Source organism: Chelmon rostratus, chromosome 8 (assembly GCF_017976325.1).
Source record: "Chelmon rostratus isolate fCheRos1 chromosome 8, fCheRos1.pri, whole genome shotgun sequence".
Lineage (NCBI taxonomy): Eukaryota > Metazoa > Chordata > Actinopteri > Chaetodontiformes > Chaetodontidae > Chelmon > Chelmon rostratus.
Genome location: NC_055665.1, coordinates 25852061 through 25868647, shown reverse-complemented (window position 1 = coordinate 25868647; position 16587 = coordinate 25852061). Strand labels below are relative to the sequence as shown.

General features: G+C 43.2%; 1 protein-coding gene across 1 annotated transcript; it reads left to right on the top strand.

Annotated features, from left to right (window-relative positions):
- The first annotated feature begins 3894 nt into the window (after nucleotides 1–3894).
- Nucleotides 3895–9348, top strand: fzd1 (frizzled class receptor 1). The gene has a single exon (XM_041941800.1). It carries the CDS (start codon nucleotides 4209–4211, stop codon nucleotides 5865–5867), a length of 1659 nt encoding a protein of 552 aa, XP_041797734.1. The 5' UTR covers nucleotides 3895–4208; the 3' UTR covers nucleotides 5868–9348.
- Nucleotides 9349–16587: the final 7239 nt, after the last annotated feature.

The window sequence follows — 16587 nt, the reverse complement described above, 5'->3', positions numbered from 1 at the left end:
ATCGTGTGCCTCTGCCTGCTTTACAACATGTTTCCTGTTCCCCAGTTCCCGGTCCAGTTTCTGATACATCAGTTTCATGGAGACAAAGGAAGGCCAAGAGTCCCGCCTTGATCACCAGCGCAGTAACAGGGTGTGTTCTTCAACGTCCCTGTGCTTTTGGAACATATTTTGTTCCTGCAGGATCATACACATGGAACTATTTAAAAGGACAATGCTGGTGTTTTTGCATGTTTCTGTCTTTTTGTTGCAAACATAACATATTTCAAAAGCAGACTGCAGTGTTTTAGATTAATTTTCGAACCTCCCAGGCAACTGTTGGTTCAGTGGAAACCGTTTGTTGTTGTTGTTGTTGTTGTTAAACTTTTGCTTCTTTTATGGCGTAATGCAGTGCAGGCTTTTCAAAGCAGCCCATCAATCAATCGCTTACAACTGCAACACCATGTAACAGCAATATAACTGACAACAATAAAGTACAGATGATTCACTGCGATGAATTATAACTCAATTAAGTTTCTAATCTTCACAAGTTAATTTTGTTAGCGCAGTGACGTGGACTTAAAAGTGGAATGGAGAAAACATCAGACTTCATTCAGATTGAACTGAACGATCGATGATCACTCATGTCATGCAGTTCACTCCATAGACTCTGTCTAGGTAAGGACAGTGTCAGGCACAGCGAGTGTTTTAAGAGATGCACTGCAAATGTCGTCGTACAATGTGCATTGGCAAAAAGGGCGTTCTATTCTAAAATACTTGGTCAAGGAGATTGAACCCCGGCAAGATGGCATGCAGTGTTACGTCAAAGCACAATAATTCAAGCCTCACATGACCATCTCTATAATCATACAACCATCATGAGTTGTCTGATTATTGAATGCTTGCCAGCTGCACACATGGAAATCCACCATCCGTCACTGGCTCAGTATATAGTTCAGACATGGCTGGAGCAAAGGCAGCACAGGTGTTTACACAGCAGAGATTACCATTAAAAGGTCGGAAAGATTCAACAGCAGTTACAATGACTTGGTCTGACATCAGGGACGACAAAATACTTTTGTGTAGGCTGATGAACTGATTGTTGTCGCCTTGCTTGGAGGTAATGCCAGACCACTTTGCTTCTGTCATGTACAGTACACATGATTTACTGTATAAACATGCAAAAACAGTGATATAGTCCTTTCAGGAATACCGAACACAAATGCATCACACTGTTTGTTTTGCATCATATTATGCCCATAAATTTAACAGATCGTTAGCAGGTCACACATCAACACGCCCTCTGTGGTATATAGTGATGTACAGTGCTGTACTGTAGTTCTTGTCCCTCTCTCCTCTGTACAGCCCGGGGAAGAGAGCGTAGCATACCGATGTCAGTGTGCATTTTACACTCCTTGCTTCTTTCCTCCTGCTAACAGACAGTCTACAGCGCCAGTTGGAAAGCCTTGCTCTCATCTTGTCTACATTAGGGATCTTATGTATTTTTCCATCTTCGGCTGATGTCCCCCTCCTTAGTAATAAACAGATTTTTCGTGCGAGGGCTGATTACAGGAAGTTATGTCTCGACTGGTACTTGGAAATGACACAAAACATGCTATGGAACTGCATTCTGTCTGCGCGCAGAGCAGCGGTGTATCATGTATGCTTGATTCCAGTGGAGTCGATTCGAATTCATGTCAAGAATTAACCCTGTGAGGGGATGAACCATTTCCGCTTCAAACGGCTTGATTAAAACATAATTAGACGTACATTCCCTGATCTTGATGCAGAGTAGTACTCACATTCAGTCAGCTGAGAGGAAATCAAACTATTTCATGTCAATGTCAAGAAATCTTAAAAAGACTCCTGATTTTTGAAAAGAAGCAGATGAAAATGAATGCATTAACTGTTACTTTGGGCACTTGAGGGCAACGGAAACAAGCTGTAAACACAACACCAACATACGGTATTATCACATTGTAAGATGATGTGTGTTAGCAAGCACTTCACTTGATAGCACGCAAGCATTATCATTAATGAATGATAATTAGAGTAAATAGAGTTGTGTTTCTGGCCATTTGATGAATAAACTGTCTAATTTTCATCTATTTTACATCTGTTTCTGTCTTTTCTGTCCCGATATCGATACCTGGGCTTTGAGAATTGGTCCATATCGAGTACTGATCTGATACCAGAGTTTAATCAATAAGCTGTATGCCACCTGTGTGGAGGAGGCTGGGATCATTCTTCATTTTATGTTAAACATTGTTTTCCAAACTTTGTAAAACAAAATGTGACAATGGTGTCCGATTCCACATCGGCCCATTGTCAGCGACACCTGATCCCGCTACATGAGCCACCATTATCTGATGTGAGTATCGGTGCATCTCTGAAAAATGTCTGGCTGTTTAGCTGCCAAGTGTTCGACCGTGTTATGGAAACCAGGCTGAAGACAATCAGCTGAACCAAACAATAGAAGTGTGGGCCATAGTCTCATTAGCAGTCATCTGATCCATTAATGTTAAAACAGATTAAAGCAGCTTTAAATAAAAGAGATAGTTAGATAACTACCCATAATTATATGAAAGTTTAATGCACATCTAAGGCAGGCAGCGTTGGCAGTATAATCATCTGTCTTCAGTCCCAAATGTAGCCAAAGCCTCACTTGCCACAGCCTTCTCTGGAAGCCAAAACAGCAAACAATCTGAAGAACACAATGTTAGATATCATGATATCATGGGGCAACAGTCCTTTTCTTATGATAACAGCTTATCTTAGGGTGGAAGACTCATTTTATTGAGATATCAATATCTAGTCAAAGATTGCTACTCACTTATTAAAAAAAGGGACTTTTGTGATCTGAGATTATGAAAAAACTTGGTAAACTCTCAAAATAACAGTTAAAATCCACTTGTTAGTTGTTCTTCTGTAGTCGGGCTGTGAAAGAAAAAAGGTTAGTCTACCACTGGACAGATGCTTATACTGACACTGGAGTCTGCATTGGACTTTAACCAGGAACACAGCTGATTTTCAATTATTATCTCTATTCTATTTCAAACAGCATTTAGTTCTATTTCAACCATTCAGTACTGTTACAACTACAAATGCTCTCAGCGTCTGTACCCTCCAGGTTATTTTTAACTTGTTGGGCTTCTCCCTCCTCTATCCTTCCATCAAAGTCTGGTCCTGAAAATTCAGGTGCTCCCTCACCCTCCATCTGTCAGAGAGACAGAGAGAGAGACAGAGAGAGAGAGAGAGAGAGAGAGCGAGAGAGAGATAGAGAGAGAGAGAGCGAGAGCTGTAAAGCCAGTCAAAGTGAGACAGAGGTAAACAGGAAGTATGTCAGTGCACATGTAGTTTAGTTTTAGTTTAGTGTAGGTCCACTTTATACTGATAACTCTGATAGTTGGCAAGTTATTTAAATAAATTACATAAATATTTACTTTCTTATCTATATTATAATTTTATCATTTTTTGTTTTAAGACATTTTATTTTTTATATGATGCTTAATTTTCTTATTCTCTTTTCTCATTATCATCACATTTTTTAATAAACTGTACAAATAGAAGTTACTGATTATCCACTTTATCTTTCTTTATTATTTTATTTGTCTCTATTTCACCAGTCTGTAATTAAAAATCTCCTTTTTCAAAGGTCTCCTTGCCAAGACAGAAACAATTGTTAAAAAACTGAGTACAGTGGTATGTCACATGCTACTGAAGAGCATTTATGAGATCTAATTAAGATACATACAGCCGAGAAGTGTTGAGTCTTCAAACCTGTTTTCAACTGTTCAGAGTAACGTCGCGTTAGGGACTTGTATTTAGAAAGGTTTGACCGGAAGTGCTAGTGAGTCGTGGCTAACTTGACCTTCCTGGGACCGTGTGAGGGAGCGCAGAACAGGTTTGAACGGCAGACTGACACCGTGTGAGCAAGCTGACGGCAGGAGCTGTCCCTATCCTGGAGGAGTACGCGTTATTTCTGTGGATTTCAGGCGGAGGAGCCCGCTTTGTGTCTCAGATCTGGGGAGTTTTTTTCCGCGTCCTCACATCACCTGGGCGCGCTGAGGCCAGCGGGGGAAGGAGCGGAGAAATTCCGCTGGAAGAAGCTGCTTTTATCTCGCAAAGAAACGCCAACAAAGAGCATTCAAGGAAGTAGCCTGCTGTCTGGCGAGGCAACGCAAGTTAGTCAGCAACAAATATAAAGTGCGGCAGCGGATAAACCCTTCGCCATGGTTTACAACAGACTCATCCGCGCCGTTTCCACTTTATTGTTTTTTACTCTGTGCCTGAACGGGGGATTTTTTCGAGTAAATGGGCAATACGGCGGCGGCGGCGACCGAGGAATGTCTATACCGGAGCACGGATTTTGCCAGCCGATTTCCATTCCGCTGTGCACGGACATCGCGTACAACGAGACCATCATGCCGAACCTCCTCGGTCACACCAACCAGGAGGACGCGGGGCTGGAGGTCCATCAGTTCTACCCGCTGGTCAAAGTGCAGTGCTCTCCGGACCTGAAGTTCTTCCTCTGCTCCATGTATGCGCCCGTGTGCACGGTGCTCGAGCAGGCGCTGCCGCCGTGCCGCTCTCTGTGCGAGCGCGCGCGGCAGGGCTGCGAGGCGCTCATGAACAAGTTCGGCTTCCAGTGGCCCGACAGCCTCGCGTGCGAGTCCTTCCCGGTCCACGGCGCGGGGGAGCTGTGCGTCGGCCAGAACATGTCGGACCGCGGGGAGCAAACTGACCCGTACCCCACCGAGCGCGCACCCCCCGACCCCACGAACGGCAAGTTCAGGTGCCCGACCTCGCTCAGGGTGCCCCCCTACCTGAACTACCGCTTCCTCGGGCAGGAGAACTGCGGCGCTCCGTGCGAGCCGAAGCGGTCTCACGGGATGATGTACTTCAGCGAGGAGGAGCTGAAATTCGCCAGGATATGGATCGGCATCTGGTCAGTGTTGTGCTGTGCTTCCACGTTGTTCACCGTGCTGACCTACCTGGTGGACATGAAGCGCTTCAGCTACCCGGAGCGGCCCATCGTCTTCCTGTCCGGCTGCTACACCATGGTGTCCATCGCCTACATTGCTGGATTTTTACTGGAGGATAAGGTGGTGTGCAATGACAGGTTTGACAATGACATCCGGACTGTGGTGCAGGGCACCAAGAAGGAGGGCTGCACCATCCTCTTCATGATGCTCTACTTCTTCAGCATGGCCAGCTCGATCTGGTGGGTCATTCTGGCTCTCACCTGGTTCCTGGCGGCAGGGATGAAATGGGGCCACGAGGCCATCGAGGCCAACTCTCAGTACTTCCACCTGGCGGCCTGGGCCGTGCCCGCCATCAAGACCATCACCATCTTAGCCGTGGGGCAGGTGGACGGAGACGTGTTGAGCGGGGTTTGCTTCGTGGGCATCAACAGCGTGGATGCCCTGCGGGGCTTCGTCCTCGCGCCGCTGTTTGTTTACCTGTTCATCGGAACCTCCTTCCTCTTGGCGGGCTTCGTGTCCCTGTTCCGCATCCGGACCATCATGAAGCACGACGGCACCAAGACGGAGAAGCTGGAGAAGCTGATGGTGCGGATAGGGATCTTCAGCGTGCTGTACACGGTGCCGGCTACCATCGTCATCGCCTGCTACTTCTACGAGCAGGCCTTCAGAGAGCAGTGGGAGAGGACGTGGATCAGCCAGACGTGTAAGACGTACGCCGTGCCGTGCCCGGCCCAGAACCACCCCAACATGAGCCCCGACTTCACCGTCTTCATGATAAAGTACCTCATGACGCTCATTGTGGGCATCACCTCCGGCTTCTGGATCTGGTCTGGAAAGACCCTCAACTCCTGGAGGAGGTTTTACACGAGACTGGCCAACAGTAAACAGGGTGAGACCACGGTGTGATGTGGTTTAACCCCGTCCCTCACACAGACTGCTTAGTGACAAACTGAATGATAATCCTCTTTATTATTTTCTTTTGATTTTTCTCGGACTTACAGGAGACACTTGGTATGTTTTTTAATGTACATAATACATTTGTGAGATTTTTGTAAGTATATATTTGTATTTAAAGATTTTAAAAATTCTTTCTTTTTTTAAAAAAAACACACTTTTTTTCATACTTTGGACATAATGGAGTTGTACTTAATCAACACAAGGAGCCAGCTGTCCATCAAGGATCCCGAGGTCTCATGACCTGACTTACTGTGGACACCACTGGGAGTATTTCGCGTTGAGCGTTAGCGTCTTTGATCAGTGAACTGCTGGTGAGCGCTGGGTCTATTCTAAGCAGAGTCCCGTGAAACCCAAGTGCTTCCTCGTGGCTCCCTCTCATCCTGATTAACCAGCTGCAGTTCGTGTCCGTTATGCAGCTGAGCGGCAGTTGCCCGGGTCTGAAGGGAAATGTCAGCAGTCTGGGACAAGAATCGGTGCACAGGTTGTGAATGTGAGTCATTGTGACAGATGGTCGTGGCCTGTAGCTCAGGCCCTGACAGTTGTAACATTCCTTTCCAAATAAAGCACACATAATCATGTCAGGTTAAAGGACCACACCAGTCTTTTTGCATGTTTTAGTTTGGAAAATTTGACAGTTTTACCCACTCTCAGGCAATACAGATCTTCAGCTGTTATCATCCTGGAAACCCTTTTCCTTTTTGTTGAACTCCAGTTTGTGAATCAGCTTGCAGACCCTTCAGAATTGACTCCAGCTGCTGCACTGTGACCATCCTGACGGTGCTTCATTTTGTTAGTTATGATATTGTGCAGTTCCCTGCGATATGATGCGTTCATGTCACAACGTTTACCAAAATGAAAGCAGATTCACTTATTTATTAACTGGCAAGTTCCAAAACTCTGCGACTTGATTTTCACCTGCAGTAAAAGGAACTGAAACCAGGAAGGTTAACACTGATGAGCTGTAATGTAAGTCATGTGTACTACGAGGGTCTTCAACATGCAAAAATACTAGTGTGTTCATTTTCAGCTGTGATTCAGACACCGTGGATATGAGCTGTGTTTGTGTTTAGTAAACAAAATCAAATATGGCTGCAATGGCAATTTGAGTTTTTCACCTACACACACATTAAGCAGAAGACCTCTGTGTGTGTGCTAAAACACATTTTTAATTTAAAACATTTTTTTTTAATACAGTGGTGTTTAAAATCATTGGACACCCTCTGAGCCTTCAGTTTCTCTCTTTTTTTTTTTTGTGCTACCTGATAATCCCACATTTTTTCCCCCCTGAGAATAAAACCTGGTTTATTTTCATGCATTAGATTCAGTTAAATGAAATACTGTGTGTGTAAAAGTATATGCATCTATTGTGTCATCAGAGGAGAGCAGAGACAATTAATCGAATAATTGGTTTAATGTTTTAAAGAAAAATAACCAGCAACTTTATCAATAATTAACCATTTCAGTAATTAATCGAGAAAACATGGCAAAACTTGCAGGTGCTGGAGCCTCGACCTGAACCTCTCGAGTGTGAGGCTCTGTTATGTTCTGATGGTGAACTGAACATCTATTGTTAATGTTGGTCAGATGAAACAAATCATTTCAGTACGTGAGCTTGGACTGAACGTTTTTACTGGGCATGTTTGTCTATTTTCTAACATTTTAAAGAAAAAGTTGAACAAATAATCTGCAGAATTATTACTAATGGGAGCTAACAGTTAATTTGTTAATTGTCTGAATGAGAAGTACATGCTCAAACCTGCACATTTGATGCTGCTCAGATCTCTGCAGGTTTTGAACGTGCTTCACAAACGTTATCATTTTGGCTTTTGTTGCCAGCAAAAGCGAAGGAGTAATCTAAGTAGAATTGTAAAGTATTTTAGGGTGTTGCATGGGTTCACTTTCTGAAAACATGGGCTTATTGAGGAATGTTAGGCTATCGATAGCTCCTGGGTCAGAGCAGTGCAGGTTTCAGAAGATAAATAAATGATCAAACCCTCCTTCCTTTATCTGTGAGAAGTACTATAAGTTGAGATCATGTTCCCAGTGAACAGTAAATGTACCTGCATGTGTTTTTCTATTTTATTCTGTTATCTATATATAAAACCCTGATGGCACAAGGGATGTACGTTTGCAGACATTTGTTGTAAAATTGTTCTTAGAATCAGCCGATTTTTCCACTAGAACAAAACACTGTTCAGAAGCTGCAGCAGAGTCTAAACCTCAGCCTAAAACTGAAAACATGGTCACATCCAGAGCCGATGGTGGGAGAGGCTGTTTGTCATGCACGTGTCAGAAATGTAACAAAACATGTTTGTGATTCATTTTCTCTGGCGCGTTTTTCTTAATATGGAGGTTGAATGTGTCAGTTATTGCTGAGAGGAGCCTTGGGTTGATGTGCGGAGTAATTTGATGCTGGTGAACATAGCTGTGTGTCTGCACAGTGGGACTGAAGAGCAGCCAGCTTGCGTGTCTTCCACTGCAGGAGAAAGGAAGCCTTGTGTTGAAATGCAGAGCGGCTGCTGTCAGTGCAGCTCGGCTCACACACACATCATGACTTGTGTTCTTTTGAAATGCTCCTCCACACGGTGCTTCCGGTTCATAATAATCCTTTTATTGTGTTGACGGCTCTACAATAGTCACAGCTTTGAAGTAATTTCCTTTGCATTTGCTATGAAGAGAACCTTTATATTTATAGAAAAGAATCTTATATATACACTACATTGATTGCTTTATGAGAATAAAAACAGTCTCACCGTTGCAACTGTCAAGCCTTTGTAAAATGTCTTTTTTCCTGGGAAAGGAACGCAAATTTGTTTATTTGCTATGAAAGGATTAGTTCAGATTTATTCAGTCCATCTTAGTATGCATTGAAATTTTGTGAGGAGGAGACTGCTTCAAGGCCAGTCAGGAAAAATGACCACAGCCAACTGTTTCATTCTACATACAGGCATGTGAGCGTTGTTCTAAGACAAACCTGTAAAACTGTAAACTGATCCTTTACGCTTAAAAATGTAATGAAAACATCAATATGGAGCCAAGGTGATGACATCACGTCTCAGCATTTCATCTGTCTTTCTGAAAAAATGAAAGGTGTTCTTAAGGTTTACATTCCATATTCTAAGACATCAGCATCTGCTCCAATAGTCGCTATATAAAATTAAAATCTTCGTGATTTTACCGTCCAATTATTGCTTTGTGAACACAGATGAAACTAAAGCTCCCACGTAAAAAACTGCAAACAGTGCATCGTGGGTACTTTAGTCATCATGCCTTGGTTTCATTCATATCCGTAAAACTCACAAACGCTCTCTTCGTTCTTCTTCGAAATGGTGTTCATTACAGGCTAAAAAATAAGTAAAAAACATAAATGTGAAATAAACAATGACATCAGATTGTTTTTCATAAAACTGACATCCTTATCTAAACATATGAAGCAAGACATACAATAAAGTATTGAGAAAGGTTTCTGTTCCTAGAGTTTTAGTTCGTCGCATAGCTACACATGTCAGTGGGATTTTAAATGAGGTGTTCTTATTTCTGGAACAGAATCTGGAAGTTCTGGTTTCACTTTGGCTCGCTGTATTAGCAGCAGTGCAATTGGAAGAAGTATTCAAGTCATTTACATAAAATGGAAATAATAGTCTACTGAAAATAAAACTCCTGCAGTCCAAGTTTTACTTAAGTAAAAATAGAAACATTAGCAGCTAGATGTAGTCAGAGTATCACAAGTTAAAGTACTCACTCACTATGTGTACTCATAGTGTACTCACTATGCAGAATGGGCCCTTATACAGTCATTGTGTAATGTAAAACACTGGATTGTTATTACTGGTGCTTTACGAACAATGATTACAAAAAAAAGTATAATATTTCCTTCTGAAATATAATGAATTTAAGTTTAAAGTAGCATTAAATGGAAACATTGAAGTAAAAGCACCTCAAATATGTACTTGAGTACAAGGCCTGAGTACAGTGTTTTCTTTCCACCGTTGTCTAGCAGCTTCTCCATGCTCCCACTGTTTGTGCTAAGCTAAGCTAAACACGTCCCACAGCTGCAGTATCTTAGTACTGAACACACAGAGATGGAGCAGATACTGATCTCCTCTGACTCGGGGTATAAGAAAGCAAACACGCTCAGAGGAACATGAAACAGCGTCGAAACAACGAATTCTAGCTTTTCTTGTTTTACCTTTTTTCGTGGGTCGAACCGTTTTCTAGCTCATCGCCTGCGTCTCTGGAACGCAGCCCGATCCCTATGGGCCCTCGCATGCACTCGCGCTAATAACTACGGCCCTTGAAAAAACATTTGACCCTGGTGCAGCAGCCATGCTCGTGGGTCAGCTGCCGCAGTCATTGTTCCAGGCCGCTCCTCGCACCATGCTGCTTCTGCTTTTATCAGTTACACAGCTTTTAAATCCAGCGCCGCACGGCCCTTTCACTTCCGACATGGACTGTCGTATGCATATGACAACTGTGAAGACCGGCTTTCTTTGTTAGGAACTGGAACATATTTTTGACACAGTAATAGTGAATAGTCAGTGTGTTTCTCATGGCAAGTCAGTCACTGATTTAGTGTATATTACAGGCTTACCACGAGTTTGATTGTGTGGCATCTGCAGAGGGCTTCTTGTGAATTCCATCTCCCACATGGACTGAAGCGTCAGTAGTGGGGGAGAGAGCGTGAGGCGGGGGATAGAAAGCGTGGAAAACACTGGAGGGAGTCCGGAGACGTAATGCTGACTTTTCTGCAGTCTTGTGTTCATTATAAAGGAAGCTGTGGCAGGGCCGGGGGCTCACAGCCCTGCTCTGCTCAGTAGCTTTTAATGCACACATGTGGTTCCGCTGTATGATCTGAATATGAACATAGACTATATTACTTTACATATGTTATGCTTTCAGGGCAGCTGAAGATAAAATCGAGCAGCAGCAGCAGCAGCAGCAGCAGTGTTTTGGCTCCTGTTGCAGAAAGACAAACATTCCTCCAACCGCGGTTCATACTGTAGAGCCGTTTCTTTGCATTTTGCACTGTAAAAAGCATCATCTTAACACACTGTTTGGTCTCAGGTTCAGTCTTCAGGACCAATTTGTGTTAAAGCAAGACAGATTTCTGCCAGTGGGCAGAGGTTATGCTGCTTGTTCCAAGTGTGCTTTCTTGGGTTATAATATTCTATATTTTTAGATTAGCAGAGAATGATAAGATAAGAATGGAAAAAGAAAAACATGAATTGCCCAAAAATTAATCAGCATCAGCCTAGGCAGTATGGAAGGTCACTGTGCCTGTGTCTAGAACACTGATGTTTCTTCTAATTTGTATTTAAAACAGGTGAAATGATCTCGCCCCATTTTTTTTTTGCCCTTCATCTTTCTGATGCTTTATAGTGAATTTCAGCTCACTGATTAGCTGTTCGGCCCAAAACATTACTGCTCTGGTTAACTCTCGTCGCTCTCAGAGCATCATTTTAGGCCACAGACAGCTGTTTTCAGAGAAACATCTCTAAAAACTCAGCGCGCACTACCTGCTGTGCACCAAACACCACACGCTATCAAGTTGTGTTATGGGAATTGTACTGTGGATTCAAAGCTGCAATATCTGTGCCTCTTTTGGTTTTGAATGTGTTTCTTGTGAGTCACCCAACTTTAATGACATGTTATACTAAATCACAGGAGCACCTCTTTAATCTAAAAGAACAACATGTATGCATCGCAGTTTAGATAGCTTGTCAGCATAACTCCTGTGCCTACAGATTGGTGCCACCTTAAGAAAAATGCATATTTTTCCACAATTACTCCTTTTTTTTAGCCCCTTTGCCCCCCATTACATTATTATGATATGACCTACACCATAATCAGCTTCATATCAGATCATTTTGTGTAGTCTGACCTGAATCAGCGGTCCCACAAGATATTTGCAGCATTCTTCAGCACAACCAAACAGACAGCCAGTTAAGATCCACATAAAAAGCCATTATGTCATTACGTATCCAGATAATGACTGGGTGCATAGCGAAGAGCTTCTATGGGGAACACATGTAGTACAGAGGAACATAGTTAGACAGTGAGTGCGGTGGAAAAGCTACGTTCATTAAGGAAATCACATTTTCTCCCACATCAACACACTTAACCCCAACAGAAACGTCTTTGTAGTGGACTGTAGTTCCGGTTTTACTACACTGCTGGAAATCAACAGGTTAAAGTCGTGGGTGCAGGCCTGGTCGGGGTCTTAGTTTCAGGCCAGTGCAGGACTCATGTAGTAGAATGTCATGGAGTGACTCTGTTGCTCCTCGAGGTCGCAGAAGGCCACAAACCCACTTGTGTTCGCTGTCCTTTGTGCCTCATGCTTGTAGGTAGCAGCTCTCATCGCTGTGCGTCTTAGACCTGCCTGTTGTCTTCAGCCTGCCCTGATGAGCATCACCCCAGGGTGCACTTTATGAAGAATGTTAAACTAATTGCCTGTGTCACCGTCCATCCCAAATAGCCACTTAAGATACTGCAGTACCAGTTTTGCAACTCGTTCCTCCTCTAGGCTAAACTGGAAAGAACCGCCACTCCAAGCAAGATGTGCACTACTGCTGCCACATCACCTCAGCCACGAGACGTGTATAAAGCTACATGAAGAAAAAAAGGACAAAGTCCCTGCTCGAGCCTGCCTCTGTGTTTTGCCGTGTCGAGCCAGGAATGACAGAGGTCTCAAAACTCATCCACACAAGAAGCTATCATGGTGTTCAAACACAAACAGCCTCGCTTATCTCTGCTCCGTGGCAGTTTGAGCTTCGCCCTAAATACTTCCTATGACAAAGCAAGGACCATGCGAGGGTTTTTGCAGCCCGTTTATTCCGAATGACAAACAGTTACACGTGACTGCTGACTGCTTTCCAAAGCATGTTGTTCCTTCCAGGCAGCTCGTGGTTTCACCTCATTTAAATGTGATATGGAAATCAGCCTGCAAAGTGAGGTAATCCATCCCAGTCAACATAATGTCTGCTTTTACCGTCACGAGTATGTTATTGCAGCATGATGGTGGAAACTGAAAAGTGTTCTTTACCTGCCAGTGTAGAGGAGGCCCCGAAACAACATTTAGATCGCAGCGTAGAGGGATCAAATTTGCATATAACCTGATATGTAACTGAGCAGCCAGACAAATAAATGAAGTGTAAGTTTGGAGATTTTTTATCCTTTTAAATTTTCCAGGGTTTAACTTCTAGGATGTCGGGGTCCTGCTGGGGGCAGCTATACTCACATCAGTCGTTCTAAAATGTGGCTACAGCCATTCTGAAATGTAGTGAGGAAGTGTTATAAAATGGGAATATGCTAAGCTACTATACACCTAAGCAACTGTCAAGTCACCTGGATGTTAATTTAGCGTATGAACATGGCTGTATGGAAGCTGGTAAAATTTAAAAAATGTACAGTGAGAAAAATGTAAAATACGCATAATTTGTAGTACATAGGATACAGCTCACTAAAGCATTGGTATGAAGCATAGCCGGTGTAATCTCTGACAGCATGTGTTTTCACTGTACACAAAAGCGATTTGTCCATGAGACAGAATGTTTGAATACAATGTGGACACTCTTGGCAGTGGGTGGAATATGCTATAAATAAGAACTGCAGGCCTCAGGAAAATGGACCTCCAGTTTCTTTTTTTTTCCCCCCCAAAGATTTCTATCTGAGTCCTCATTGTTGAATTTCAAACTGCCTCCAGGTCAGCAGCGCGTTTCTGCAGCTCCTGCCGCAGCAGCAGCAGCATCTCGCTAAATGAGCTGGCACCATGCTGCCTGACACTGTGAACTCCACCTGCCTGCCTCCACCTGTGGATGACTGATGTGTTGTTTTATACACTTCTTAAGCTGTCTCTCACTCATACACCCACGGATGTCACCGCCTGTGCTGCACAAGTCAGATCACTGCCTTTCACTTGTTCCCTTTTTATCTCCTCTCCTTCCTTCAGCTGTTGCTTCCATGCACTGGCAGACAACGGTTACATGCATGTGTTCACGTATCATTTGCATTACAATTTAGATAAGGTCTGCCGAATCCCCAAAACCTATTTGGCCTTGTTTCTGTGCTAATGCCAGTGTGGAGATTACAACACAGTGGGAGCAGAGAGAGGCCCTGCGTTTCTCCCCGAGGAGCTGTTGTCAGTTCTCTAGCGAAAATCATAATGAAGGTTTGTGATAGTGTGTGACGGTGTTATCAAAGATCGCACTGTTAAGCTTTTCTCTTGAGAGGCAGAGAGTGAGCGGCTCCAAACACGGTGTCAATCACAGGGACACTGTATCTTTAGAGATAGAGGGGGGTTGTATGATTATCTTTCACAGCCCCCGACGTATCTCCGCTCACCACATCTGCCCAGTGCGCTCAAATGCTTTCTTCTTCAAACCAATGAGTGGAATCCACAGTTCATGAAAATTCAATTACTGCGCTGCTGTCATGTGTGAAGCCAGCGCACACCTTCAGAACCACTTCAGACACTTCTCACAGTCGCTGCGCACGGTTTATTTAAAGCAGCATTTGTTATTTCTGGCGGAGAAATATGACCCCGCTCTTGATACTAATTCAACCGCCGGTGTGTTTTCAGACGCTCAGACTGACAGGACATGGCTAGCCTAGCTTCACCTGTCTAGCTTGGCTCTGTCTAAAAGTGAAAAAATGCACCAACGAATTCCTCCACACTGTGCCTTGAATCGTTGGATCAGTAGACAAACAGGATTGTGGTCTTTTCAGTTCTCAGTCTGTCAGTGTGCTAGTGTTTGGACTCCTGCTGAAGCCAGTCAGAAGAAGAGCAAAATCTTTTCCACCGAGAAAAGCCTTCAGTGCTGTTCTTTGCTCATCTTTCAATAGATAGCTACTCTCTTCTTCTGTTATAATTGACATTATAGCAGCATCAACATCGCCTCCCTCCCTGCCACTGCATGGCGCTGTGCCAGGTTACCTCTGCTGGCTGAGATGTGGAGCCTCTGCTAGCTGGTATGTATAAGTTTGTATAACGAATAATAATAAAGATAATCACCTTTGTCATCCACTGATTATTGGTTTTGTGCCTTTTTTTTATAGGCAGCACTCCCTGGATTCATCCTGCTGTTTCGGCTCTCTCTCTCTCCTCTTCCGGTTTTGGCTCTTCTGGTTCTGGAGTCCTTTTTCGGGCACTCTGCCGGCTCGCGGCTGTTTGGGCAGTTTGGTGTTTTGGTGTTTGGCCCGCTGCTGAAGCCTACGTGAAGGCTTGGCTCTAAATCAGCCTGCATGAACTATTTGTCATGTCTCGTCAGATCTGTTAAGTGTTTTTGTTCACCAGCGTCATGTCTTGTCTTACACTTCCTGTTTTATTGTGAAACCTAACTCTCCTCTCATTTCAGGCCCTTGCTTCCCGGTGTGTTTCCCGCCTGTCTGATTGTCTACCCCGCCCTAATTGTCTCCACCTGTTCATTGTTACCTTGTGTATATATAGTCCGTGTCTCCCTTTGTCCTGTGCCAGATTGTCTCGTGCCATGCCCTTGTGCCAAGCTGTGATTTATCCAGCATTCCTTGATCCTTGATCCTTGTCTCCTTGTTGTGCATAGTGTGTTTTTGAAAGTAAGTTCTAGTTGATTTATAGTATTTTTCTAGCTTTGTTCTTGATTTTTGTTTGATACTTTTTTCTAGCCGATTGAGCCCTTTTTGAGTTAAGATTATTCTTCCAAATTATTCCTTAGCGTCTTTTGTTGAACTTTTCTGCCATACTTTGTATGAGCTGTTATTATCCTGAGCGCCTTTTGTTAAATAAATTCCTAATTTATTTTGAAACCTTGCTGTGGTGTCTGAGTTCTGCATTTGAGTCCAGAAACCTCACGCCTCCGGGCTTGTCACTATTTTAAAATATACTAATTTGGTGTCTAAATGTAAACGTTTTTCTGTTGTTGTATTAATCTGCTTTAACACTGCTCTCATTCTGGGTTAATTAAGTTTATTTTGTTTTTCTATATTGTGTAAATTGAGTTAGTTTTGATTTAGTGGTGATTAGGTGATTGTTGGACCTGTGAGCCTCGCTAGTTCGCTGGTTGTGTTCGCGTGTCGATGGAACAAATGAAAGACAGTGTGTTAATTAAATTTTAATTTCAGTCCCTCCATACTATCAGTGTCTATGTGCGCAGTAAAAAAGAGCTCTGTGAACCTGAGACCTTTTGCAAGCACAGAGCATCATCTTAAAGAACCCTACTGGTGGTTTGCATGTTTTAGTCCATTAATTACAGCTTGTGTACACTTCACATTATTGCTGAACATTTTCTAAAGTATGCCATCAGTCATCAACGTGCAGAGCAGTAGCGCCTCCACAGTTCAAGAGCCCCAGCTTTAGACATACACACGCACCACCAGTTTTTCTTTGTTAAACTTTATTGACAACTTTACTGTATATGACGCAACTAGCTTTAGACAGTTTATAGGTGCTCCCAAAACATGAGCCACACCTAAAGAATAATAATCCTTATTGTTATTTCTGCGTCTTTGGTACATGACATTAGGCTGAATGTTGCCCAAAGACACACTGCACACATGAAAAACAAAGGCGTTACATGTATTAAACATGTAAAACAAGTATGCAATAAAAATGTGTTTGTAGACTAGCCACTGAAATCTAAATACGTTTTTTGTCAGACATTCAACAAATTATCAGTTTGAAATCCAGACTTTTGCA